The 26,788-nt window shown below is 39.0% G+C and overlaps 1 protein-coding gene across 4 annotated transcripts in view; it reads left to right on the top strand.

Moving 5' to 3' along the window:
• The window catches only part of csmd2 (CUB and Sushi multiple domains 2), a 343,711-nt gene that overhangs the window by 196,308 nt on the left and 120,615 nt on the right, over positions 1 to 26,788 (top strand). For all 4 annotated transcript variants that reach the window (XM_067411157.1, XM_067411158.1, XM_067411159.1 and 1 more), the window contains exons 9-12: positions 566 to 690; positions 17,898 to 18,019; positions 23,229 to 23,332; positions 24,070 to 24,182. In XM_067411157.1, coding sequence (XP_067267258.1) covers positions 566 to 690; positions 17,898 to 18,019; positions 23,229 to 23,332; positions 24,070 to 24,182 — 464 coding nt within the window. The remainder of the gene's footprint in view (positions 1 to 565; positions 691 to 17,897; positions 18,020 to 23,228; positions 23,333 to 24,069; positions 24,183 to 26,788) is intronic.

The raw sequence follows: 26,788 nt of genomic DNA on the forward strand, positions 1-26,788 counted from the left end.
CCCTGAAACTCAAACGGAACCCATCTCCAGTATATATTTATGTAATTATATTATTATCATAAATTTGTGACTACTTGACTAATTGCTTAAATTAACGACTACTAGTTGACTAGAAGAATCTTTAGTCGGGGACAGCCCTAATATGTAATGTAATTAATCTAATTCATCAGACGCACCATGCTGCAGCCAAAAATATGTGTACAATGACTGATAAGTTGCATAATTGATCTTTATCCCTGGCCTCCAATCTCCTGTGCTGGTTGCCTGTCTTTTGTAGGACTCTGCAGTCACTTTCTTTCTCACAAAATACAATAATTTCAACTCATATCAATATTTCATGTTCATTTATTTATTTATTTATTTGCTAAGTAGCTGTGTAATAAGTAGGATAATGTGTGGCGGCTAATCGTTATCACAAAATAAACTTCCACATCAGGGGCTGATTACCCTGTTAGGATTTATTTTGTCATAATGACCGGCTGACTTTACAGAATGTCCATAATGTAGAATTTATAGATGTATGGGTTGGTATTCTTTCAAAATAATAATCAGTTTCTTCTTGCAGACGGGGTGCTACTGTGCACTTTTCTTGTGATGAAGGATACGAACTTCAGGGGTCTAAAAGCATCACCTGCCTACGAGTTACAGACAGTTATGTTGGCTGGAGCGATGACCGGCCTATCTGCAGAGGTATGTCACTTTGGAAGCATCTGCTAAATTGCATTAAATTACATTTAGAATTGCTTATTTCCTGCTGTCCACTACACTGTCAAAACAAACTGAAACCTTTGTATTAAATGAACAAACATGTGCCCTAATAAAGTCTCATGCCATATTTACAACAAACATATTTGTCACAGCAGATTTAAGCCCATTTGTTTAATAAACATTTGTATTATTTGAAATCTCAGTGTATCTCGGCAGAGTTAAAGGGCCTTGATTAATGACCTGACAATGAAAGAGGACAATAAGGAAAAAACCGAGAGATGAGAGAGAGGAAATGGATAGGATGACAACAGATCTCTAAAGCAGATTTCCTAAGGAGGAAGAGATGGTATCGCTCAGCCAGTAATCAGCTTATTTAGCCTCACCAGGCTCCGATTAATTACTTTATTGAGCCTTACTTAATTTCTGACTTTGATTGGCTAGGACAGCCTCCAGGACTTCATTCCTGTTGCAACTGTCACATCCCCAGAGACATGCTGTCCACCATGCCGCCACCTTTGCCTTAGGCTGTAAATTGAAGTGCGAGTCTGGCATTTAGTTCTCTGGTACCAACCCCATGCATCTTAACTACATGCAGTTAAAGCCTGTCCGTGATGTGGTACCTTTAGAGAATATACAATGGGGTCAAAAACTCTGAGACAACACTGAAAATCTGATTTCATATATATTATTTATTATAATTTAGCTTTAAAATAATTATTTTATTATTGATATACTGTATAAATATACTTACAACAATAACCATTCAAAAAAGTGTGTCTTTGTACAATGATTATTATAATGAATTTTACTTTTATTTCATATTATATCTAAATCTTTAAATGAACAAAAACAGACTTTTGGACCCCATTGCACAGATCTACTTTTGTTATGATAAAAGTAATTTTGTTGAGATGTAATATTGAGTAATACACTCCATTTTAATATATTATTCAGAACATTCTGACCAGAGGTCGTGTTAGACTTTCACACTGTCCGTCATTTTGATGGACAGGATAGTAAAAATTCTGTCATAATCAATTATTCCCCGTCATTTTTAGATTTTAATGATGTTTAATAGTTGTTGTTTTTTTTTTTTTTTTCATCCACATTTTCATTTTCATTCACGAGCTTACAGGATAAGCAAATGGGCTTATACTTTTATTTATATTATGAAAAGAAAGTTACAAAGACTGTGTCACTTCTCAGTTTTCATCTTGATCAGTTGTCGTGGACCGTGAGGGAACGCGATCATCCCTTCCTCTTTACTACTTTACAGAACGAAATAAACATGAATGAACATAAGAAAATATGTTGCAAGATACAGTAGCTTACCAAAATCTGTATCACATCTCAATCAGTTCAATCAGAGTCGGAAACAATGTCACATAACATTATACCTCAGAAAAGCCATTCGTTGACCATAAACTTGATAGTCAACAACAAAACAAACCATTTAAAACAAAACAAACTGGATTAGAAACTTAATTATGTAAGTATAAGTATTATAACTTTATTATTATAAAATCGACTTAAATTGCTTCTTAAACAGCTTTTCTTACTGTAGCTCTACACCAACATGCTCATACACATAAAGCTTTGGTTATACCTTCTCCCTTCTCCTTCATATCGATTAATTTATCCTGTGCTGCTCCTCCAGCTGTGGACTATTAGTCTTTCATTAGAGTTACATATCCCTTCTCCAACACCACCAGTGGCCTTTGCCACACTGGACCCCTCAGGCTTGACAATCTTCGGGAGAAAGTTAGTTGGACAGCTTTGTGATGAATTGCACCAGTTGCCTTTGTTTTTGATTATTTAACGATCACTTTTTGGCACATCACTGTGAGCTTGTGGCAAGAGGGGAAAATGGACCTGGAATTGGGAAACTGTCGGAATCACCAGATGGACCAAGTTCCCTTATCAGCCCCATTACTCATGTGAAAAGGGTTGATATTTAGCTATTGCTCCCCGGAACCCTTTTCTTCATCACTTGCTCCTTTTCACAACTAATGTAGAGAATGATTATTTGTCTTGTTTCATTGATTTAACACTCTAAATGCCAGGCCATTATTCAAAAACGGCCCATTTTAATTGCATGCTTCAGGAAAATCTGAATCATAAGAATAATTAGTAATGGCGCCACAGAAAAAGCATTCATAAATCATTGTAGTTAAATACATAAATACAAGCATAAAACGCTCAATAATAATAGTGTGTCCTTGAGGCTTTCTCTCTCTATATGTATAGAAAGGATTTTTTTCATGATTTGCAGGATTTTAAAGGATCTAGGACTCACACCAGAGATCTATAAAATACATTTGTGTCCTTTTTATTGGATATTTAGAAATAAAATCAAGCTTCAAACCTTAATATAACCTGATATAAACCACATATCATGAGAAATATATTGTGTTTTTATTGGATATTTAGAAATAAAATCAATTTTCTGACCTTAATCGAATCTGAAAACACCACATATCATGAAAAACGAGTTGTGTTTGTAGAAAATTGAAGTCTTAGCAGCTGTTTAATGTTGATTGTAGTTCCAGTGGCTTAAAGTAACTCTTTGGAATGAATCCCTGCCATTTTCATAAATCAAAGTAAACTCCCCAGAGTTTCATTCCCTCATTATGGTCTGCCATAGGCTTTACATCTGCAACTCTTAAATGTGCATTGAGAAATCCAATGTTTTGGAACTGTTGACCTGAATCTCATCTGATCGAATTTAGCCTGTACAAGGGGAACTTAAAGTCGTTATCATTTTGCAGCACTGCCCTTACAACTTACATTCATCTGGACTTTTTCACAGCTGAGCCCCTGCTAATAGATATCTTCTACTAATAGCATGATTAGTACACCGATGAGCCAAACCATTATGACCTCCTACCTAATATGCTGTTGATCTTCCTTGTGCTGCCAAAACAGTGCCGACCCACTGAGGCATGGACTCTACAAGACCCCTGAAGTTGTCCTGTGGTATCTGGCATAAGAAGTTAGTAGCAGAACCTTCAAATCCTGTAGGTTGTGAGGTTGCCCGGCCAACACCTTGAACTCTTTATCATGTTCCTCAGATCATCCCTGAACAATGTGTGCAGTGTGACAGGGTGCATTATCCTGCTGAAAGAGGCCACTTCCACCAGGGAACATTATTGTTATGAAGGGTTGTAGCTGGTCTACAACAGTGTTTAGGTAGGTGGCAAAATTTACGTCTACATAAAAGGTTGGACCAAGGGCTTCCCAGCAGAACATTGCCCAGAACATCGCACTCCCTCCTCCAGCTGTCATCTTCCGACAGTGCATCCTGGTAAACAGGTAAACAGCACATACGTACACAGCCGTCCACGTGATGTAAAAGAAAACAGGTCTCATCGGACCAGGCATCCTTCTTCCACTGCTCCAAGCTCCAGTTCTCACACATGCTTTCAATGGTGGATAGGGCTCTTCATAGGCTCTCTGATTGGTCTCTGGCTATGCAGCCCCATACGCAGCAGATTGCGAAGCACTGTGTGTTGTGACACATTCCTCCCATTAACCATCATACAATTTTGTGTAACTTTTGTGTAACCCCAATAGACCTTCTGTTGGTTCGGACCAGACTGGTTAGCCTTCATTGCCCTCATGGATCGATGGACCTTGGGCGCCCAACACCCTGTCGCCGGTTTGTGGTTTGTCCCTATTTGGACCTTTTTTTGCTAAATTCTCACCACTGCTGACCGGGAGCAACCCACAAGCCTTGCCGTTTCAGGAATACTCTGACCCAGTCACCTTGCCATAACAAATTGGCCCTTGTCAAAGTCACCCAGAACTTTGTTCTTGCCCATTTCTTCTGCATTAAACATGCTGATTAGGAGAAATGATTGTTTGCTTACCATCTAATGTACCCATACCTTAATATGTGGCCTTGTTAGGAGATGATCAAGGATATTCGCTTCACCTGTGACTGGCCATAATGTTTTGGCTCATCTCAGTGTATATTGGTTCACAATCCCTGAAAACTCAAAACATTGACAGAAAAACACAGAATTGTTGACATTTTTGCAGATTTATTAAAAAAGAAAAACTGAAATATCACATGGTCCTAAGTATTCAGCCCCTTTGCTCAGTATTTAGTAGAAGCACCCTTTTGATCTAATACAGCCATGAGTCTTTTTGGGAAAGATGCAACATGTTTTTCACACCTGGATTTGGGGATCCTCTGCCATTCCTCCTTGCAGATCCTCTTCAGTTCTGTCAGTTTGGATGGTAAACGTTGGTGGACAGCCATTTTTAGGTCGCTCCAGAGATGCTCAATTGGGTTTGAGTCAGGGCTCTGGCTGGGCCATTCAAGAACAGTCAAGGAGTTGTTGTGAAGCCACTCCTTCGTTATTTTAGCTGTGTGCTTAGGGTCATTGTCTTGTTGGTCTGAGGCCCTGAGCACTCTGGCGAAGGTTTTCGTCCAGGATATCCCTGTATTTGGCCGCATTCATCTTTCACTCGATTGCAACCAGTCGTCCTATCCCTGCAGCTGAAAAACACCCCCACAGCATGATGCTGCCACCACCATGCTTCACTATTAGGACTGTATTGGAAAGGTGATGAGCAGTGCCTGGTTTTCTCCACATATACCGCTTAGAATTAAGGCCAAAAAGTTCTATCTTGGTCTCATCAGACCAGAGAATCTTATTTCTCACCATCTTGGAGTCCTTCAGGTGTTTTTTTAGCAAACTCCATGCGGGCTTTCATGTGTCTTGCACTGAGGAGAGACTTCTGTCGGGCCACTCCGCCATAAAGCCCCGACTGGTGGAGGGCTGCAGTGATGGTTGACTTTCTACAACTTTCTCTCATCTCCCGACTGCATGTCTGGAGCTCAGCCACAGTGATCTCTCACCAAGGCTCTTCTCCCCCGATAGCTCAGTTTGGCCGGACGGCCAGCTCTAGGAAGGGTTCTGGTTGTCCCAAATGTCTTCCATTTAAGGATTATGCAGGCCACTGTGCTCTTAGGAACCTTAAGTGCAGCAGAATTTTTTTTTGTAACCTTGGCCAGATCTGTGCCTTACCACAATTCTGTCTCTGAGCTCTTCAGGCAGTTCCTTTGACCTCATGATTCTCATTTGCTCTGACATGCACTGTGAGCTGTAAGGTCTTATATAGACAGGTGTGTGGCTTTCCTAATCAAGTCCAGTCAGTATAATCAAACACAGCTGGACTCAAATGAAGGTATAGAACCATCTCAAGGATGATCAGAAGAAATGGACAGCACCTGAGTTAAATATATGAGTGTCACAGCAAAGCGTCTGAATACTTAGGACCATGTGATATTTCAGTTTTTCTTTTTTAATAAATCTGCAACAATGTCAACAATTCTGTGTTTTTCTGTCAATATGGGGTGCTGTGTGTACATTTTAGCAAATGGCTGCAATATAACAAAGAGTGAAAAATTTAAGGGGGTCTGAATACTTTCCGTACCCACTGTATATGTTCAGAGTGTTAGAGAGAGGAGAGAACCAAAATGTAATTGTTCTCTTTTTGAGAGTTTATTTTACCTCAATAATTATGATTGACCATAAAAATATAAATTAATGTGCGTTTTTAGCAAACCCAAACTTTAAAGCAGAAACCTGCAGACAACACACATTATGTTGTGAAGGTGAAAACTGGGGTCAACCAGCCCTGATGTTAATTAACTTTCCAAAGACTTTTGCTCTTTAATGTCAGCCCACCTTAAAGTGTTTGAGGAAACTTTGTGTGTGTGTGGTAGGGGAGGCCCTAAGGAGCTCACCTCAGACATAGCTCATTAAAAGCTCCAGCTGGTCCCAGACCTGCAGAAACATTCATTTAGTGCAAACATGCTGGCTGTGCCCTTCCTTCTCATTAGACAGCGAGTGCTTTCATTCAAGGAGGCATTTAAAGTCTTCCTGGAGGCCACAGTGTCGCAAAAGACTTAGCTCATGGAAAAGTCACAAAAAAGTCATCAGTAAGGTCATTGAACATTCAGTTCACATGCCAGTCCAATCAAAACCAACAACCCAAGATAGATTATTTCTTGTAACTTTAACAATATTCAAGTGCAAAATATTGACTGCAGCCGAGGGCTAAGCCTTCATACTTGTGCTTTTTTAATAATGTAAGATTTTGTTATATTTCATCACCCTTTAGGTCCATAAGCTAATCACAGCCTTTGAAAGTGGTATGGATGGGGTATAGTTTGTTAAGTGATGTCTAGAAAAAAAGAAAAGAAAAAAAAAGTCTGACTGTTGTCTGACTGTTGAACTCAACATTGGGATATGTTCGGTGGTCTGTGTGGGAGTGATTAAAGTGTCTGCAGTCCTGTTGCTTTTCTTTTTAGGTTTACACTGATGTTGTGGTATTGGAATGCCCATCACTAGTTCTTTAGACATGGGATAAACATTTCATACATTTTTACTTGCTAAGGTTATTATTGTTGACTGAAACTAAGACTATTAAAACATTTCTGTTAATTGAAATAAAGCTGAAATGAAGTAAAATATAAATATTAGTTGAAAAAAATTCAACTAAACAAAATAAGTTTAAGTTCTGAAATAAGTTTAAGTTCAAACACTACAATGATTAACTCGAAATAAATAACTAACTATAAAACATAAATAAAAAAATAATTAAACTGAAATAGTAATGTAGTGATTTTTACTCCATTCACCGGTGACGTAGTGATTTTTGATCATGTGTCACTCAATGTGTGGTTATGAGTGTATCAGATGACCCCTTCCCCCTTTTATAATACGGGGCACCAGTTAAGAATACTATTTTAACAATTTAAGAACACTCCAAAAGAGCTGTTCAATAATTCAGAATTAATATAAAATGGAGGAAGTCGGTCAACTGATTTATCTGAAGGATTTGTGCGAGTCTGGTCAACTAGTAGAGTCTTTGATCATCAACACAAGGAAGACGCAGTTATAATAAAATCAATGAAATTTATTAACAATAGACATGCAAGAGTAAATACCAAAATGATTAATAACGAAATAATTAATATGCACTTCTAAAAGATAGTAAAATAATAATCAAAGGAGAATACTGAATTAAATCAAAGAAACAAATAAATTAAGTGAACACAGAATGGATAAATGCAATGCTGTTGAACTGAATGTAGGATGGAAGAGAATTGTATGGGAATGCTTCTTATGGAAGCCTCCTAATGGCTCTGGTAAAATGGTGATAAACAATTGCTTATTTATCATTCAACAAATAATATCCCTATTATTTGTAACAAGCTGACCTCAATTAACTGTTACCTAAACAGGTTAGAAAAACAGATGCTGCATATATAAACTAATCCCAATGTCTCTAGAAAAGAGGTTTGGTAAGTTTATATTTATGTTCCACACAGTCGGGTGATCAGTCCAGTAGTCGTGCCACGCTGGGCTGGAGGTTACTGAATTTCAGTTGCGCCAAGAGGGTCTTTTAGGATGGACTGGGCAGCTGGGTCAGATGAATCTTCACAGGTTCCTTTGCAGGCTGGCTGCGTCGCTGAAGAGCCGTGTGGTACAGGCAATGTCTGCCGATGCAGAGGTCCTTTGTGGACTGGGCTGTGCTGATGTAGGAGCCGTAAGGGTCAGATGAAGTCCCTCAATGCTAGGGCCCTTTTTGCAGCTAGAGTGCAGCTGGAAGCAATGTAAAAGGTTTTGCTCACGAAAGCTTCACCTTAACCGTCTTGTAGTCTCTTTCCTCGTCAGGTCAGAAACTCAGGACGTGGAGTGTCTGTTAATGTCTCCTTCCCCGTTGAGCTGGAAATGCAGAACAAGGGTGTGTCTACCCGGGGGACATATTTATCTCTTTCTGATAAGGAGGAGATTGAAATGTGGCGCTTTGCCGATTCTGGAGTGTGATTGGCCACTGTTATCTGAGGCAGCCTGGTGTTGCCCACCCTTGTGTGGAACTCATTTGCATAGCATAAAGTACAGTGTTAAAATAGTGTCTTTAACATTTTACCCATACATTATTTATTTACCAAACCTTTTTCTAATTATTAATGGTATCGCAGGGAACAGATAGACACCAAACACAATATAAAATGGTTAAATCTTTGTCCATGCATTTGTCTATCTGTTAACAGGTCTGTCCCATGACCTGTTGATTTAACAGTCAGTAATCATTAACATAAACTGTGCTTTGCATGAAGATGGAGTGGATGTGATGCAGTTTAGATCAAATTAAGGCCTCCAAACATAGGTATGAATGGATTTAGATAGATCTCTGTGGCCTCTCTTTATTTCAGTCACTGCTGCTCCATCCAGGAGGTCCTGAAGAAATTTTTATGGCACTTGGTTTTGGTGGGTGCAGAAGGTCCCTCTTCCTGCTCTGATGTTTCTGAACATTTGTTTATGTTCATTCACCAAAGATCTAATCATAGTGTGTCACATCTTCTTGCACACCAGCAGTTAAGAGAGGGGCCCTGTCGCTGGTCCTTGGAATGCCATCTTGACTGTTGTTCACAACAGTAATATAAAAAGACCATAACAAAATGACTAAAATTAGCATAAAAACTAAAAATTCTAAATAATAAAACTAAAGTGAAAACGTCTCGGGTTACGTCTGTAACCCTGGTTCCCTGAATAAGGGAACAAGACGCTGCGTAGTCGCTTTGGGAACGCCTCTGCGCGTTTTGTCTTGAAGCACTCGTGAAATCGAACCAATAGTGTGACGGGACGTCAGTGCGGGTGACGTCATGGACCAGGAAGCTATAAAGCACTCCTGAGAACAAAGAACGCCAGCTTCTGATATGGATGAAGCAGACGCTCACAGGCGTGCAGGGAGTATGGCTAAGCTACGCAGCGTCTCGTTCCCTTATTCAGGGAACCAGGGTTACAGACGTAACCCGAGACGTTCCCTTTCATGGGAACATCGACGCTGCGTAGTCGCTTTGGGAACGCTATCCCAACTAGGCCATAAGACCAAGTGCCTGTCTGTTATCTTACGACGAGAGCACAGAGGACCCTGGAGTGGAGCCCAAATCAAGGTTATACAACCTAATGAAGGTATGCTGAGATGACACCCAGCCGCATCACATATCTCGTTAATGGGAACCCCCGAGATCAAAGCCTTTGAGGCAGCCATACCCCTAGTAGAGTGTGCCCGGACAGCCAAAGGTGAAAGCTGCCCGTATGACTCATGGGCAAGAGAGATGGCCTCGACCACCCACTTGCTCATTCTTCCTGATCCGGATTAATCAAAGGAGGAGGACAAAAGGCCTGCAGTACAATCGGTCCTGGGACGTTGGTGGGGACCTTGGATTTATAACCAGGTCTAAGATGAAGGAAAGCCCTGAACATACCAGGCGCAGATTCCAAACATGAGGGAGCAACCGAAAGTGCTTGAAGATCTCCAATTCTTTTGAGAGATGATATTGCCAACAGGTGGACAGTTTTAAGAGAGAGGAATCTTCCAGACACCTCCTCTAATGGTTCAAAGTAGTGATGCGCGGGTCGGCTTTTTTTCCAACCCGCGGGTCCCGCTTTTATGAAATTATTTGGCCCGCCCCAGCCCGCCCCGTATCACTGTATCCATTTTTACAACCCGCCCCGCCCCGCACCCGCAGCCATTAAATATATATACTAGTAAGGTGACCACCCGTTCCGCATTTCGCGGGACAGTCCCGAAATTGGGAGCTTTGTTCCGCGTCCCGCAAGACTTAAGTAGTGTCCAGCATTTCATTTACGTCTGTAGTTTTTTTTTTTTTTTTATCCCTGAAATTACAATACAACAGTAAGAAATATAATAAAAACTATGACTGGCAGGCATTTAAAAATCTGTTTGTGCAGCCGTCATATTCTTGCTGTGAAAATAACTAACCAATGCAATCATAGAGAGAGTGGACATCAAGTTTACTCAGTAAACAACCAGCAAGGATTTCATCTCACATAGCCTACTAGATAAGAACCTCAAGAGCTGCTCAAAGCTGCCTAAATCGATGATTTAAAGCATGTAATCATCCATTCTGATGGCAAATGTTTCCAACGAACGGCAGCGATCAAGCGCCACACACGGAAATGGTCGAGCACCTACGGAAAAATAAATACAAAATTGCGACGTTCAGACACGACTTTCTTCTCACGTTTATAGTTCATTTAATGCGGGTTATATGGCGTTGTTATAATGAAAAATGTCGAGAGCGCATTATTGTATCACGAGAGCGCATCAAATGCACGAGCAATCTCCGCTCACAGGCGGATTAACTGGACGCGCCCGCGCTCTCTCTCAGATATTACATCTGCGCGCTCAAAATTTGTCATCCTGCATGTGTAGCCGTGAATCTAGAATTTTCTGTTGTATTTAATGTTCTGTTGTATTTAACATTAAATTCTGTTGAATTTAATGTTGCCATAAGAGCAACATTGTAGTGTGGGCACCCAACGGCAGAAACATTAATCGGCGCGTATGCCAAGTTTGCCAATTTGCCAAGTTTGTAAATCACTATTTACATTTTAATTCACAAATGTATCTGTCTCACGTGGTGTCTCGCATTGTCCAGCAAAATCACATCTACTGTCCTGCAACAGATCAATAGCCAGGTGGTCACCCTACATACTAGGCATTGTAATATAAATGAAAACAGCCTTTATTTCAGCCTTTATTTCAGCCTGAAAGTGCTTGGAAACATCGCCCTGTAAACAGGCAACAACACACGATTATGAATATGAACCATAAATCAGGTCATATTAATAACAAGATAATGATAAACATTTTCAACATTTACAAAGCAGCGTCTGTATTCATCTAACAGGCTAAATAATTTTTTATTTCAGATTTGTATTGGCCAACAGTTTACAGCCTACGCTACATAATCACTGAACTTTTGTTTTATTTAACACACGGAAAATATGTCTTGACATGCTGGAAGTGCTCATTTTGTGGCTCTCGTGTTTGTATATTTTTTCACACGAGTTTCACACGATCGCACTTCACGTCGTAGCCGATACTGTCTCGATTGTCTCTTGCTGCAGCTATTTCTGAGAACCGGTCCCAAACATTAGATTTAGCAGCCTGATTTTTTTTTCTTTTAATTATGTAAATTCCCGACCTCAATTTCTCCCACACCTCGTCTTCCATCTTCACTTTTATTTCTCCGTTTTTGTTGTCGTGGCTGGCGCCGGGAGCTGCTTGGTGCGCCGCTTTCATGACGTGACGCCAAAGGTTTGGGGACATCACGCAAGTTATGTTGCTACGGCCTTCGTATTGTAACCTTATCAAAGAACCTAATAAAATATGAAAATCGATATTCCCAAATATATTTAATATAGGCTATAGGGAATTGCACGCAACACACATGGATTTATTTATTTATTTTGTTTTTAATGACCCGCCCCAACCCGCCCCGCAAATAAAGTGACAATTTCTTTACCCGCCCCAACCCGACCCGCGGGTTACCCGCGGGGTCCGCGGGTTATGAGACGACCCGCGCATCACTAGTTCAAAGGGAGCCTCAGCTAACCCTTCCAACACAATAGCCCAGTCCCAGACCGGAGTTTTTGTATGCACAGAAGACCTCAGCCTCTGGGTACCACAGAGAAAGCGTATAAATGGGGAGTCTCTTCCACAGAAGAGTCCCCCAACAAAGCATGATAAGTGGAAATGGCCACTATATAAACCTTCACGGTAGAAGGAGATAAACCATCCAAGTTTTATACTTTGTGAAATTGCAGCACAAGACTGATAGAAGAGTGGAACAGGTCCAGCTGACGTTGTCTACAGCAAGTAGAAAACAACTTCCATTTATTTGTCTGTATAGCTTTCTCGTGGAAGGAGCTCTGGAGTGGAGTATATTCTCGACAACCTCAGTTGGGAGACCGGGTTCTATGAGCCTAGCCCCCTCAGAGGCCAGGCTCAGAGTTTCCACAACTCCAGGCGGGGGTAAATTATCATGCCGCCCGCTTGAGACAGTAAGTTCTGTCTGATAGGGATCTCCATGGGGGAGCAGTGTAGAAGAGACACTAGGTCTACAAATCAAACTCGGGTTGGCCGGAACGGGCTATCAGTATGAGATAGACCATCTCTAGGCAAACCCTCTCCAGAACTCCTGGGAACAGAGCGATCAGGGAAATAGTGTGTACAGACGTAACCTCTGCCACGTCTGCACCATGGCATCCAACCCCAGAGGGGTGGATTAGTCAGAGCACCACAGTGGGCAAAGAGATGTTCTTTCGAAGCAAATAGGTCAATTTCTGCACGACCAAAGTTCTCAAATGAGCTCCACCACCTCAGGGTGGAGACTCCATTCCCCGGGCCTCGGCCCCTGCCTCAACAGGATGTCTGCCCCCACATTTTGATGCCCCGGGATAAGTGCTGCTCTCAGGGAGAGGAGCTTCCCCAGGGCCAACAAGAGGATCTGATGGGCTAATCTGCACAACTGGCAAGGCCTCAGACCCCCTGATGGTTGGATGTCTGTGCGAACCAACACATAGTGGCCCTTGGGTCTGGGAGGAAGTATTGAGTACTCAAAATACCGCCATCATTTCCAGATGATTTATGTGCCAGGAAAGTAGATGGTCCTCCCAAAGACCCTGAGCCAAGCGACCACTCATGATCGCCCCCCAGCCTGTGAGGGAAGCATCTGTCGTTAGCATTACACGACGACAAGGAGCCCCCAACACAGGTCCCTGGGACAGGAACCAAGGCTTCTTCCACATGACTAAGGCACAAAGGCATCGCCGCGTGACCTTAATCATGCGAAAAGGATTTTAATCATGCGAAAAGATTTCTTCTCTGAGAAAACCCCTTGGTCCTGAGCCACCACTGTAAGGGTCTCATGTGCAGCAGGCCAAAAGGTATCACGTTGGACGCAGCTGCCGTAAGACCCAACAGTCTCTGAAACTGTTTTGCAGTGTGTGACTGGCCTAATTTCACCCCATTCACGGCTGAGAGAATGGAATGCACCAGAGCAGGAGACAGACGTGCCTGCCATCGTGATGGAATCCCAGACTACCCCTAGACAGTTGGTAGTTTAAGCTGGAAGAAGCACACTCTTCTTGGCATTAATTCTCAACCCTAGCCTTCTGATGTGAGACAGAACAACATCTCGATGTTGGACTGCTATATGCTCAAACTGAGCTAAATTCAACCAAGTGTTGGTATAATTCAACACGCGAATGCCCTGGAGTCTCAGAGGAGCCAGGGCTGCATCCACGCATTTTGTGAAGGTGTGGGGTGAAAGAGCTAGGCAGAAAGGAAGAACCCTGTATTGATAAGCTTCGCCCCCGAAAGCAAATCTGAGGAACCTCCTGTGCTGAGGATGGATGGATACATGAAAATACCCTCCAACCCTCTTTGGAACAAAGTACAGACTGTAAAACCCTGACAGCTTGATGGGAGGAGAAACCCCTTCTTTAGTTCCTTTTTGCAAGAGCGCCAGAACTATGTGTTCCAATACCAGAGACTGCAAGGGGTCCACCACTATAGGGAAGACCCTGTTAAATTGGGGCGGGCGAGACCCGAATTCTGTAACCCTTTTCTATTGTGAGCAGTACCCATTGAGAAATACTTGGAAGTTTCCATCTACCAGAAATCTACTAAGGGAACCAGTCTCTCAAGACTGGCCTCTGGTGTTTCTTTTTTTTTTTTGAGCATTTGACTCAGCGCCCTGAAGCGGTGAACCGGCAGGGAACAACCGAATCAAATGTTGACTGGCCCTCCTCAGAGGGTCAGTGGAGACTGCTGCGCCCTGAAGCACACAAGGTGGCAGGGTTGGCAGAACGGCCCCCTGAGGGCACCGAGGAGGTGCGGATACCATCTAGTGTGGTAAAGAACCCTCTTCGGAAGGGGGCTACCCTCGATTGTCCCATGCCACTGGCGTCAGGACCTTTTCGAAGCCTTCTTGGTGATAATAACAGTCCGCAGATTTCACAAAGACTTCAGCTGTGTTGCCTGTCCCGGTCCCCAAGCTTTCTGCGGGGGAGCACGGGTGGCGACACTTTTTTTTTTTTTTTTTTTTTGAATGAACGGTCAGACCAGTGCCCTGAAATGGCGAACCGGCAGGTAACAACTGAACTGACCACTCTATGACCCTCCTTTCCTTGGAGAATCACTGGAAACCGCTGCGCCCTGAAGCACACGAGGTGGCAGGGTTGGCAGACCGGCTTCTTTTCTTTTTAAATTCCTCAGAATTTAATGTATTCAATATTTCATTTAATTCTCAAATTAAATGCAGCCAAAAACAAACAGTCAAAAATGACAGGCTGAATATATCAGAATACAAAAAGAATTATAGCTCGAAATAGTTTGCAATATTATAGGGAAAGAGAGAAAGGGAACTCCCGTCTACTCAGTTCCCTCCAAATATATATAAACGTATATATATAAACATATATATAAAATATATTACGGGCACGATATCTATGCGCAGCCTCGGCAAACGCGAGATCCGAGCCGTATATTCTTTATTGCGGACTTAATCTGCGCGCTGCCTTGGCAAACGCGAGATCCGAGCTATATGTTCTTTCTTGCAGGCTTAATCCACACGCTGCCGCGGCAAACGCGAGATTCGAGCCTTGCGTTAGACTTTTATTCCCTCGAGAATAAAGCCAACAGGAGTGGAGCTAAAAACTCTCGCTAGTGCATACTTCTCTTTACACTTCGGGACATTTTTATGAATGAACACTGTCAGCTGTGAACTGACGTGCATGCTCCACTCTCAGCAAACAAAACATTGTGTGCATCCTTACTCGCTTTGTAGTATAGCACTGGAAGGAACGCAACTCAAACTGCTGTTCACTTTCTTTATGTATACAAATATCTTCAATATTTGTAAGTTGACAAATTCAGAAAGATATTTAACTTCTCAGTTAAATCGAGAAAATAATCAGACAAGTGTTTCACGGTCTGAATATTAAACAAAATAATCATGGCTTTTAAACACAACTGATTTGTTTTTGATGTTAGAATAAACGTGTGATTTTGAAACACGATATGTGTGTGAGGTGGCGAGTTCTCAAATCAATATCACAAGATCCACCTCCTCAGAGCTGGACATGTGAAGTACCGGTGCCTCAACCCAGGGGAAGAAACCGCAGAGCGTGCTTCCACCTGGGAGACGGCACTGAAACTGGCAGGTAAGGGCAGCGCCCGTCTCTAACCCCTCTGCCAAATTCATCTGCGAACTCCATGATCTGAGCCGCCGCTCTGCCTCGGCAGATGCGCGGGACCCGACCACGAAGAACGCGAGCCGCGGCACCTTCCTCAGAGAGCGCCCGGCAGGAGTGGAGAGGTTTTATATTACAATGCTCGCAAACAACCCCCTCGAGGGCCGCCTGGGCATGCTCCGCTCCCAGACAAACAACACAGAGCTCGTGTGTATCCCCACCCGTGAAGTAATGAAAGTAGGGAAACACACGGTCTGATGCTGTTTGCTCGCCATTATAGTGTCTTTTATATACTATATATATGTGGTGTAATACTGATACTCTTGTTCTCAAACAAAAGAGATTGTTTCTGTATATGTAAATGACAGACAACACCAAATAAGACACACGATAACACAGAACGCTGCTGAAGACACAGAAGCTGGCGTTCTTTGTTCTCAGGAGTGCTTTATAGCTTCCTGGTCCATGACGTCACCCGCACTGACGTCCCGTCACACTATTGGTTCGATTTCACGAGTGCTTCAAGACAAAACGCGCAGAGGCGTTCCCAAAGCGACTACGCAGCGTCGATGTTCCCATGAAAGGGAACTAAAATAATCACTACTGTAGACAATACTCATAGAAAACAATTTATTTTTTATCAAAATTGTCTATTTGACGATAATGGCATTTCCAAATCCAATCTTAAACAATTATTATAAATATTTAACATTTCATTATATAATGGTTTTGTTTCTGCCCATGAGAGGAACACATCTGTACCAAAATATATTACATCTGAACATATTTAACAAACAAATCCAAAAATAATTCATCTCCATTTCCACCATCAGGGAAATAATTAAGAAGTTTCAATCAACTAAAGATGTTACAAATCTGCCTGTAATAGGACGTGTGTCTAAATCGTCCTAATGCGTGGTGAGGAGGAGAGTTTGAGTGGCCAAAGACTCTCCAAGGATCACAGCTGGAGAACTGCAGAGATTAGTTGAGTCTTGAGTCTCAGAAAGCCTAAAAAAATTACCAAACAGCACCTACATCCCCACAAGTTGTTCCGGAGGGTTTCAAGAAAAATCCTTCTTTGCTCATCCAAAAACAATCTCCAGCATATTCAGTTGTCAGACACGACTGGAACTTCAAACTGGACCGGCTTCTATGGTAAGATGAAACTAAAAAAATAGCTTTTTGGCAGCAAACCCACCAGATGGGTTTGGTGCACACATGGATAAAAAGTACCCCATGCCCACGGTTAAATATGGTGCTGGATCTTTAATGCTGTGAGCCTATTTTTCTGCTGGAGGTCCTGGACATCTTGTTCAGATACATGGCATCATGGATTCTATCAAATACTAACAGATAAAAAATCAAAACCTGACCACTTCTGCTAGAAATCCAATAATGGGCAGTGGTTGGATCGTCCATCAGGACAATGATCCAAAACAAACATCAAAACCAACACAAAAATGTGTCACTGTGCACGAAATGAAGCTTCTGCCATGGCCATTCCAGTTCCCTGACCTGAACCCTAAAGAAAATGAGTGGAGTGAACTGAAGAGAAGAAGCACCAACATGGAGCTGGAATCTGAAGGATCTGGAGAGATTCTGTATGGAAGAATGGTCTCTGATCTCTCCTCAGGTGCTCTCCAAACTCATCAGGCATTATAGAAGAAGACTCAGAGCTGTTATTTTGGGAAAAGGACATTGCAATAAAAGGGTGCCAATAATTGTGGCCAACATGAACTAGAGAAAAACATTTATTTCATAATGAGCTTTTCCACCCATTTTCAATTGTTTTACTTAAATGAAAGGATAGAATTTTGTGAATTTTTTGAATGAAAGATCAACAAGATAGACAATGCAGATTTATTTTCACGGCCGCCTTTGCTCATATTTACTAAGGGTGCCAATATTTGTGGAGGACACTGTATATATATATATATATATATATATATATATATATATATATATATATATATATATATATATATATATATATATATATATAGATAGATAGATCTTTCATAGATGAGATGTTCTTTCACTCTATGAAGATTCAAACTGCATGACTTGCTTCAACATGCTTTGTCTCTTTTCTTTCAGCTCCTATGTGTGGTGGTCAGCTCCGTGGCCCTAGTGGCATCATCACCTCCCCAAATTTCCCAGTACAATATGACAACAATGCCAACTGTACCTGGATCATCACAGCATCGGACCCTTCCAAGGTGAATGCATCCAAAAGTGTTTTTGTATGATCCCTGCATGCTACCAAAACATAGCTTCACACTTGCAATTTTAGAAAAGTTCATTTGAAATGAAATAATTTTTAGCCCCAGACAGAATCCACAGACTTTTTTTCACCTTTTCTGTGCTGATTTGGTGGTCTGATTTAAATCTTATTTAAACTTGCATTAGCATTCAAAAGTTTTGCAAAGCAAACATTTTTGAAAAAAGTCTCCTATGCACATCAAGGTGCATTTATTTGATCAAAAACACTAGTAAAATCAGTAATATTGTGAAACTTTATATATATATGGGTACTAAAAAAAAAATAAAATAAATCAGCGTTGCCATCACATTAGTTAATATTATTCTAAAATAAATTAAAATAGAAAACCATTATTTTCATTATATATATATATATAATGAAAATAATGTTTTTTTAATTTATTTTAGAATAATATTAACTAATGTGATGGCAACGCTGATTTTTTTTTTTTTAGTACACATTACTCTAGTCTTCAGTGTCACATGATCCTTCATAAATAATTTTAATATGCTGATTTTGTGCTCAAGAATCTATTATCACTGTTGAAAACAGTTGTGCTGCCCAATATGTTTCTGAAAACCATGATTCATGTTTTTCAGGATTCTTTGACGCATTTATTTGAAATATAAATTCATGAAATAACATTATAAATGCCTTTTATTGTCACTTTTGCACAATTTAATATGCCCTTTTTGAATTTTAGGTTGAATCTTACTTACCCTACACTTTTAAACTGTGTATATAGAGCTACTCTTACTGGAAACTGAAAGCATTATCAAATTAACTGAAATATTTAATAAGCCAACACACAGTGGGACAGCTTTATGAATTCTGCTAGGGAAATCTAGGTAGCTTTCTGAGCGCACAGTTTCTGTGTGGGCCTGCTAATAACTGTAGTTTGCAAGGAAAAGGATACACAGATTTTGAAAAATGATGTGCAATATCTAGATATCTACACTCATGAAGAATTGACAGTTATATTAAAGGAGAATGGAAGATAAAAAAAAAAAACTACATTGAGCAACTACCGCAGGAGAGACAAAACTGTGGCACTCTATGTCATGACTTTGGCGTCGAGTTCAAGGCCATTTTCTTACTCGCTTGCCAGATTTTCTTTATCTAGGTTCAAATAAATGGCTTTACAAATCTTTCCCCTCATCACCATGACTCAGTTGGGAGAGAAGGGGAGCAAGAGATGGAGGGCAAATGGAATGGGGTGGAGCGGCTCTATCAGTGCCCCCTGCTTTTTCTCTGCCTCCCAGTGCGCTATTTCATCCTGTGTGTAAAGGACAGTTCTGCTACACACTGTCACGGCTGGAGAGCGGGGGACAGATGAAGATGGAACATTGCTGTTTTTTGCTCTTTACAACCGTAATGACATTCTATTTTCGTTCTGACACAATAGTACCCGGAGAAGACGTGAGGTTAGCTGTGAGACTGAGGCAGAACTGGGGCCGTATGAAATGTACCTGACAATGAGCTTTTGATTTCGCTGCAGCTGGTTTGGTGCCCGAGCCAAAGACTCTCCCAGTGTGGAGAGACCCCAGCAGCTGTTAAAGCCTTTAGCATCACAGTCAGCTAAAGTTTGACATTATTTAGCATTTGATGATGCATAATGAATATTTAAAGGTTAAGAATATTTTTAAGTATATAAGTTAAGTTTTTTGTTGTTGTTGTTGTTGTTAAAATACACCAGTATTAATATGAGGAGACAACTATATATAAGTAAGCCATTTGTAGGTTGAGTGTAAACAGTGGCTCTGTGGTGCAGCCATAACATTGATTTGTTTGTTGGAGTGGTTAGACATTTAAACTTCTAGATCAGTCGATGAAGTGAGGTTGAGATGGGACAAAATGCAATTAGCTGTTTGTTGAAGGATTTACCAGTCTGTCAGAACAATGGGAAATGCTTAAGAGACGCTTGCTGCATCCGAAATCGAATACTTCCCTACTATATAGTATGAGAAAAACAGTATGTCAACAGAGCAGTGTGTCTGAATACATAGTATTCGAAAAACAGTAGGCAAAACGTACCTGAATGACCTACTACTTCCACCAAGATTCTGAAGAGAGGATTTGTGAATGGCGGTGAAGCGATAGGTCACATGACATTGATAATAGGAGAACTGTTGGGGTTTTTATAGATGCCAGACCTTATTGCCAAAACTTTTTTGATGTTTTAATTATAGTTTATTTTTGGCACATCAGACTGAACTTTTTACATTATGCAAGTGTTAAAATTGTATTTAATAGTTTATTTAGGATACATGCCATGCTAACTATGCTATGCAAATTAGCCTTAGCAAGACAACATACATGTCATGTATTTCCAAACATGTTAAAAATCTAATTTACACCCTAAAATGCCATTATTAAACACAATAAATGACATAGGGTGGACAAATTAAATAAGCTAGTGAGAGTATTAAAGTGTTAGTTCACTTAAAATGAAAATTACTCCAAGATTTACTCACCCTAAAGCCATATATGACTTTCTTCTTTCTGATGAATTCAATGAATATATTAATAAATATCCTGACGCATCCAACCTTTATAATGGCAGTGAACGTGGCCAATGATTTTGAAGCTCAAGAAAGTGCATCCATCCATCATAGTCGTACTCCTCACAGCTCTGGGGGGTTAATAAAGGCTTTATTTATAATAAAGGCCATTATAAAGCTTGGATGTGTAAATATAACTCTGATTGTGTTCATCAGAAAGAAGAAAGTCAAATACACCTAGGATGGCTTGAGGGTGAGTAAATCTTGGGGTAATTTTAATTTTATAGAGAACCAATCCTTTAAGAAGTTGAAGAAACACAAGGAAATGAGACCCCTATGTAAAAACATTTGGTTAACAGTTTGATATGTCTAATCAGCCAAAATGAAGTAGCATCCTGAAGTTCAGGAGGAGCTAAGTCTGTAATGCCCCGGAGCTACAGTTAAAGATGCATTTCCAACTCAAAGATGTCCATTCTATTTACGTCAACCGTGGTGCCTAATGACGAGTGCTGGAAAATGGCTGAACTTGGAACTAAAGAATGAGGGAAAACAGATAGAACTCTGCAGGGAAAAGCAGCATGTGGAACCGCACCGGGCTGAATCCCTCGCTCACAGACAAACATTAGCTCAGAGTCTAGACACTGTGTCTCTGCCTTAGATGGAGGGATCCCCAGAAGGCATAATAATAGAAAATAAGTTGTTCATGAGAAGACATGGCTGATTGCTTTTGTTGTCCTCTTCATTTTTTAATTATCAGTCTTCCTTTTGTTCTGTTCGCTATCGTCATCCAGCGGACTGGTATTATCTGCTACTCCACTTCTGCAGGGACTTCCATTTTGACAAAAAGCCTCGCTCTTCCAACAAGTCCCGCTCCCTGCTATGCAGTCTTTGAGCATTATCTCTCTCAGCTGCGAGACCATATTCACCATGTCTTTTGTCTGAAAGCCTCTGTGATTTATACCTATTAATTTATTGATGTACTATGCTGTTATTTGGTTTATTTGAGTTATACTCCCTCTAACATTCAATATGATTGTCATTTTTTCAGACTATTCTGAATATGCTGTGAAGGAGCTATACTATGGTACATGCATCAGCTCAGCTTTCTGTGGTCACTGGGTTATTGAAACTGTTAATATATCTCAAGATCAAAATGTTGCACTCTTCTTACACAACTATACGGTAGAGTGGGGTAAATTGTGACACATCAAAGAAAAATAAGCTAAACCTAATACTCCAAATTATATAAACTCTCAACTGTGATTGGAAGAATGTATTTATTAAATATTTTTAATAAAAATATGACTTCTAACAAAGTGACCCAGTCAATCATTTGAGAATGTGATCGTTCAATCAATCAATCAATCAATCAATCAATCAATCAATCAATCAATCAATCAATCAATCAATCAATCAATCAATCAATCAATCAATCAATCAATCAAACAATCAATCAATCAGTCAATCAATCAATATTGTTGTTTTTATGTTTCTATTATTACTATTATTATTTTACAGAATAAATAAATTATATTTTAATAGTATTTGTAATAGTTATAATATTTTCAATTAATACCCCATACCCTATACTACCCCATAGCATTTTTTTTTTTTTTTTTTTTTTGGAGACAAAAATGGTGCTTTTAATAATTCATGTATTATTTTTAGCCAAATCATTTAAATTTGATGAATTTTTATTTAACATATGACATATATCTGTGTACCTGGTTAAGATTACACATACAATTTTACCAGTTTTTTTAACAGTTATGTAGAATATTTATTTTGATGCTAAAGTATATACATATGCAGCTGTACATGAAAAATCGTTTTAAAATATGGTCACGTGATGTTAGTTTGTAAAGCTTAAGCCAGTTTAAGAGGTAGACAGAGTTCTGTTGAGTGAAATGGTTTTAATATGTAGTGATTGTCATGTTTGATGCTCTGCTTCAGAGTATCGGCTTGCTGGGAGCAGCCTTTGCATCATAATCACTCAATGAGTCAGCCGAGGATTGCCCCGCCCACAGCGCAGTCAGTCACGATCATACACACAGTTACCGTAATGCTACAGGACACGGTGGGATTCACCTGAGGTGGGCGGCACACCCTCCTTTAAAGGGGTGAATTGAGAAAAGAATGGTTCAGAGGAGGTAAAAGAGGATGAAATCGTGTTCAGTGGTAGTGTGACCTATACGAATACTGGCACTCCACCCTTGGCACTTTTTGTTGCGGAGTGTGTGTACCATAGGACAGAATGCAATTTGCATTTATATAAGCTTTTTCATTAGGAGTTGGTCTCTGAACACTCCAGAAACATTAAGAATTTGGTGGAAATGTGGCAGCCAATTTGAAATGGGAGTCTAGACAGCGAATTTTGCTTATTTTATTCATATTTATTTTCACAGTGTTTCTTTTTCTGTGTGTGAGCAATAAACCTTCATATTTAATTGTTCATCTAAATGATTTAAACGTGAATTTTTAATTATACTGGAATAGTATTATCTTGTAGAACGTCAATACGTCAATAATCTTATATATCTAATATATATATATATATATATATATATATATATATATATTTCATGATTGGAAAATGAGTTGTACTGCTTCACTACTGTTCTAACCAAGTTTAGAAAGCTGACTCTGATTCTTCACTGTGTGTAGGTGATCAAGTTGACTTTTGAGGAGTTTGACTTGGAGCGGGGCTACGATACGCTAACTGTGGGTGACGGCACTGTAATCGGCGATCAGCGGACAGTCTTTCATGTGTGAGTACTTTTGTTCCTCTTTTGCTTTCTTCTCCATCCTCTCTCAAACTCCTCCCAGGCTGTGTCTCCCACTCTTTAACTCTTCTGTGTGTGTGTATAAAATTCCCCCATCTTCTTTCATCTCATCGTACTCTCTTTCTTCAGCCCCTTCGTTCTCTCCTCCTCCTCTGCCATTTCTTCCTTTAGCCCCCCTTTATTTCATCTCATTTCATCACCCCTTTGAGCAGAAGTGTATGGCAAGAATACCCAGAGCTTTATTGTCAATCACAATGAGTCTCAATGTTAGAACAAGATCACTCCTGCTGCAAAAAGCGCATCACACGTCGATGCCCCATAATGCAGATTTGCACACCAGATGCTCTGGAAACGTTGCTGAGTGTGTTGTTATTAATTGTGCTGAAATTTATGGTCTTCATAAAGTTTTATCGATGACATTTTATGTGCGCTCTCTGGCAGTGGTGTACAAGTGCTTGTGTTGCTTTTGAATGGCCCGGTGTCCCTGGGCGCTTTCTCTCTGGTTACTCAGAGTCCCCTGATGGTCTAATGTGCTTAATTAGCAGGTCTCATAAGCCCTTATGGACCCATTCCACAGATCCCTGAAGGCTAGTGCCGAGGGAATCGGGGAACTTCCAATGTTCCCTGAGAGGAGCCAAATGATATTGTACATATTGAAAGTGAAGAATCACTGTTTGATTATGATGTTTCATAATGTCTGTCTCTCTTATTTTGTTATGAAGGTTGTCTGGGACTACAACTCCAGATCTGGTGGTCAGTACCAGCCATCAGATGTGGCTCAATTTTAAAACGGATGACACGAGTGGCTCCTTGGGCTTTAAGGTTTCTTATGAAGGTAAGTTGAGGAAGGTCTTTGCATTTTGGGTTCAGGGCAATATAAGGAATCATAACTAGTGCTAATAATAATAATAATGTTTTTGTTATTGTTAATATTTTTAGTATTAGTTATCTTATTGATGAGTTCTTTATTAATATTTTAGTGTAATATTTTATTTGTTTTATTATTAATATTTTAGTATTAGTTATCTTATTGATTAGTTCTTTATTATTTTAGTTTAATGTTATTAATAATAATAATAATACTTATATATATATATATATATATATATATATATATATATATATATATATATATATATATATGATGCCATTTTTTATGGTGTTATTGTTATTAATATTTTTTGTATTAATATTAAAGTTACTAGTTCTTTATTATTATTTTTGTTTTATATTTTATTTATTTTAATAATAATATTAATAATAATAATAATAATGTTGTTGTTGTTAATATTTTAGTATTAGTTATCTTATTGATTAGTTTTTTTATTATTTTAGTTTAATGTTTTATTTTTAATAATAATAATGTTATTGTTTATGGTGTCATTGTTATTAATATTTTTTGTATTAGTAATAAAGTTACTAGTTCTTTATTATTATTTTAGTTGTATATTTTATTTGTTTTAATAATAATAATTATAATCATAATGATGTTATTGTTATTATTAATATATTAGTATTAGCTATCTTATTAGTTCTTTATTACTATTTTAGTTTTATATTTTATTTGCTTTAATAATAATAATAATAATAATTGTTGTTGTTATTAATAATGTTTAATACTAGTGTTAAAGTTATCTTATTTATTGGTTTAATTCCTTATTATTTTTGTTTTGTATTTTGTTTGTTTTAATAATAGTAATAATGATAATAATAATAATTGTTGTTGTTGTTGTTTAGGAAATGATTTGCTTTATGATTTGTACGTATTAAGGAATTATCTTAACAAATGTGATTTAATGTGATTATATAGCATGTCATATATGTATCACATTCACATATTATTTAATGTTTAATATCCAGATTAGTCGATACTAAAGTAACTAATTGACATGCCTAATTAAAACATCTGTAGATCACCTTTAACATGGCATATAGCTTTGGAAGGCTGTGATTCTACATTTGATTATCATGTCAATAGAGTATGCTCAGTTGAAGCATCTTACCCTAATTGTCACTGCAGTGATTATCTATCTATCTATCTATCTATCTATCTATCTATCTATCTATCTATCTATCTATCTATCTATCTATCTATCTATCTATCTATCTATCTATCTATCTATCTATCTATCTATCTATCTATCTATCTATCTATCTATCTATCTATCTATCTATCTATCTGATCTCCTTTCAGCACATTTCTCAAATTTTTAGCTTTCTGCTATGTGACACACTCATGGGGTATCTATCTGCTTAGAGTACGGGAACAGCGTGTACTTTTTTAATTTCCTTTTCACTTTCTATTTCTCGCTTCACCATTATACCTTCTGCACATGTGGCGAGGGTCATCAAAGCAGCCTGTGATCATTTAACCTTGCTGGAATGAGGGCCATGGGACAGGAAGGATATCATGCAAAAGCGGCTACTAATTTTCAGTTTTCATAGTGTATGTCTGATTGGAAATCAGAACATCAGAGCTTTCATACTGGCCCTCTTTCAGAATTGCACCACACATGGGGGGACTTTGGCACATTTTATAAATTACAAACCAATATTTGTTGTTAGATCCACAGTAAGCCTCCAGGCTCTGGGTTTTTTATGCTTTTATACACTGCAAAAACATAAGACGAAAGTGGAGCAGTGTTCATACCCAACCCCCCCCCCCCCCAAAACATGATTAAAACAATGAGAGACACTTAATGAAGTTGAGGATTCTCTTTGAACCTCTGCCTCCCTGCCTGCAGACATGATGCACCCCTAAATTATTGCATCTAAGATTTTCAGATTTTTAAGCATAATTCTTCATAAACTCAATGCAGGCAATGCTGGTTTTGAGCTAGATCCATAAATAAGTACATGTTATAGCAATTAATTAACTGCATTAATCAAAACTAATCACAGTTATCAGTATTTGCTGAGAAAATCCACCAAATGGAAATTATTCAAAGACATATTAGGGGCAAATCATTAATCATTGTGAGTAAATCATTCAATATACACTACTATTCAAAAGTCTTGTTTGATCAAAAATACAATAAAAACAGTAATATTGTGAAGTAAATATTATTACAATTTAACTTTTAACTTTATTATACTTTGTTGTTTATTCATGTGATGGCAAAGCTGATTTTGCAGTTTTCAGTGTCACATGATCTGCTCAAGAAACTGTAATGCTGCTCAAGAAACATTTATTATTATTATTATTATGACATTCATTTTTATCAATGTTGAAAACAGTTGTGATGCTCAATATTTTTGAGGAAACTTCATTTTTGGGGAGGATTCTTTGAAATGTTTTGCAACATTATTAATACCTTTAATGTACACATTTGATTAATTTAATGCATCCTTGCTGAATAAATATATTCATTTCTTTAAAAAAAAAAACACTTTATTTATTTTTTTAACTGTGGTGTACATTACAAAAAAAGTATCTTTACA

The sequence above is a fragment of the Chanodichthys erythropterus genome, chromosome 15, assembly GCF_024489055.1.
Source record: "Chanodichthys erythropterus isolate Z2021 chromosome 15, ASM2448905v1, whole genome shotgun sequence".
NCBI lineage: Eukaryota > Metazoa > Chordata > Actinopteri > Cypriniformes > Xenocyprididae > Chanodichthys > Chanodichthys erythropterus.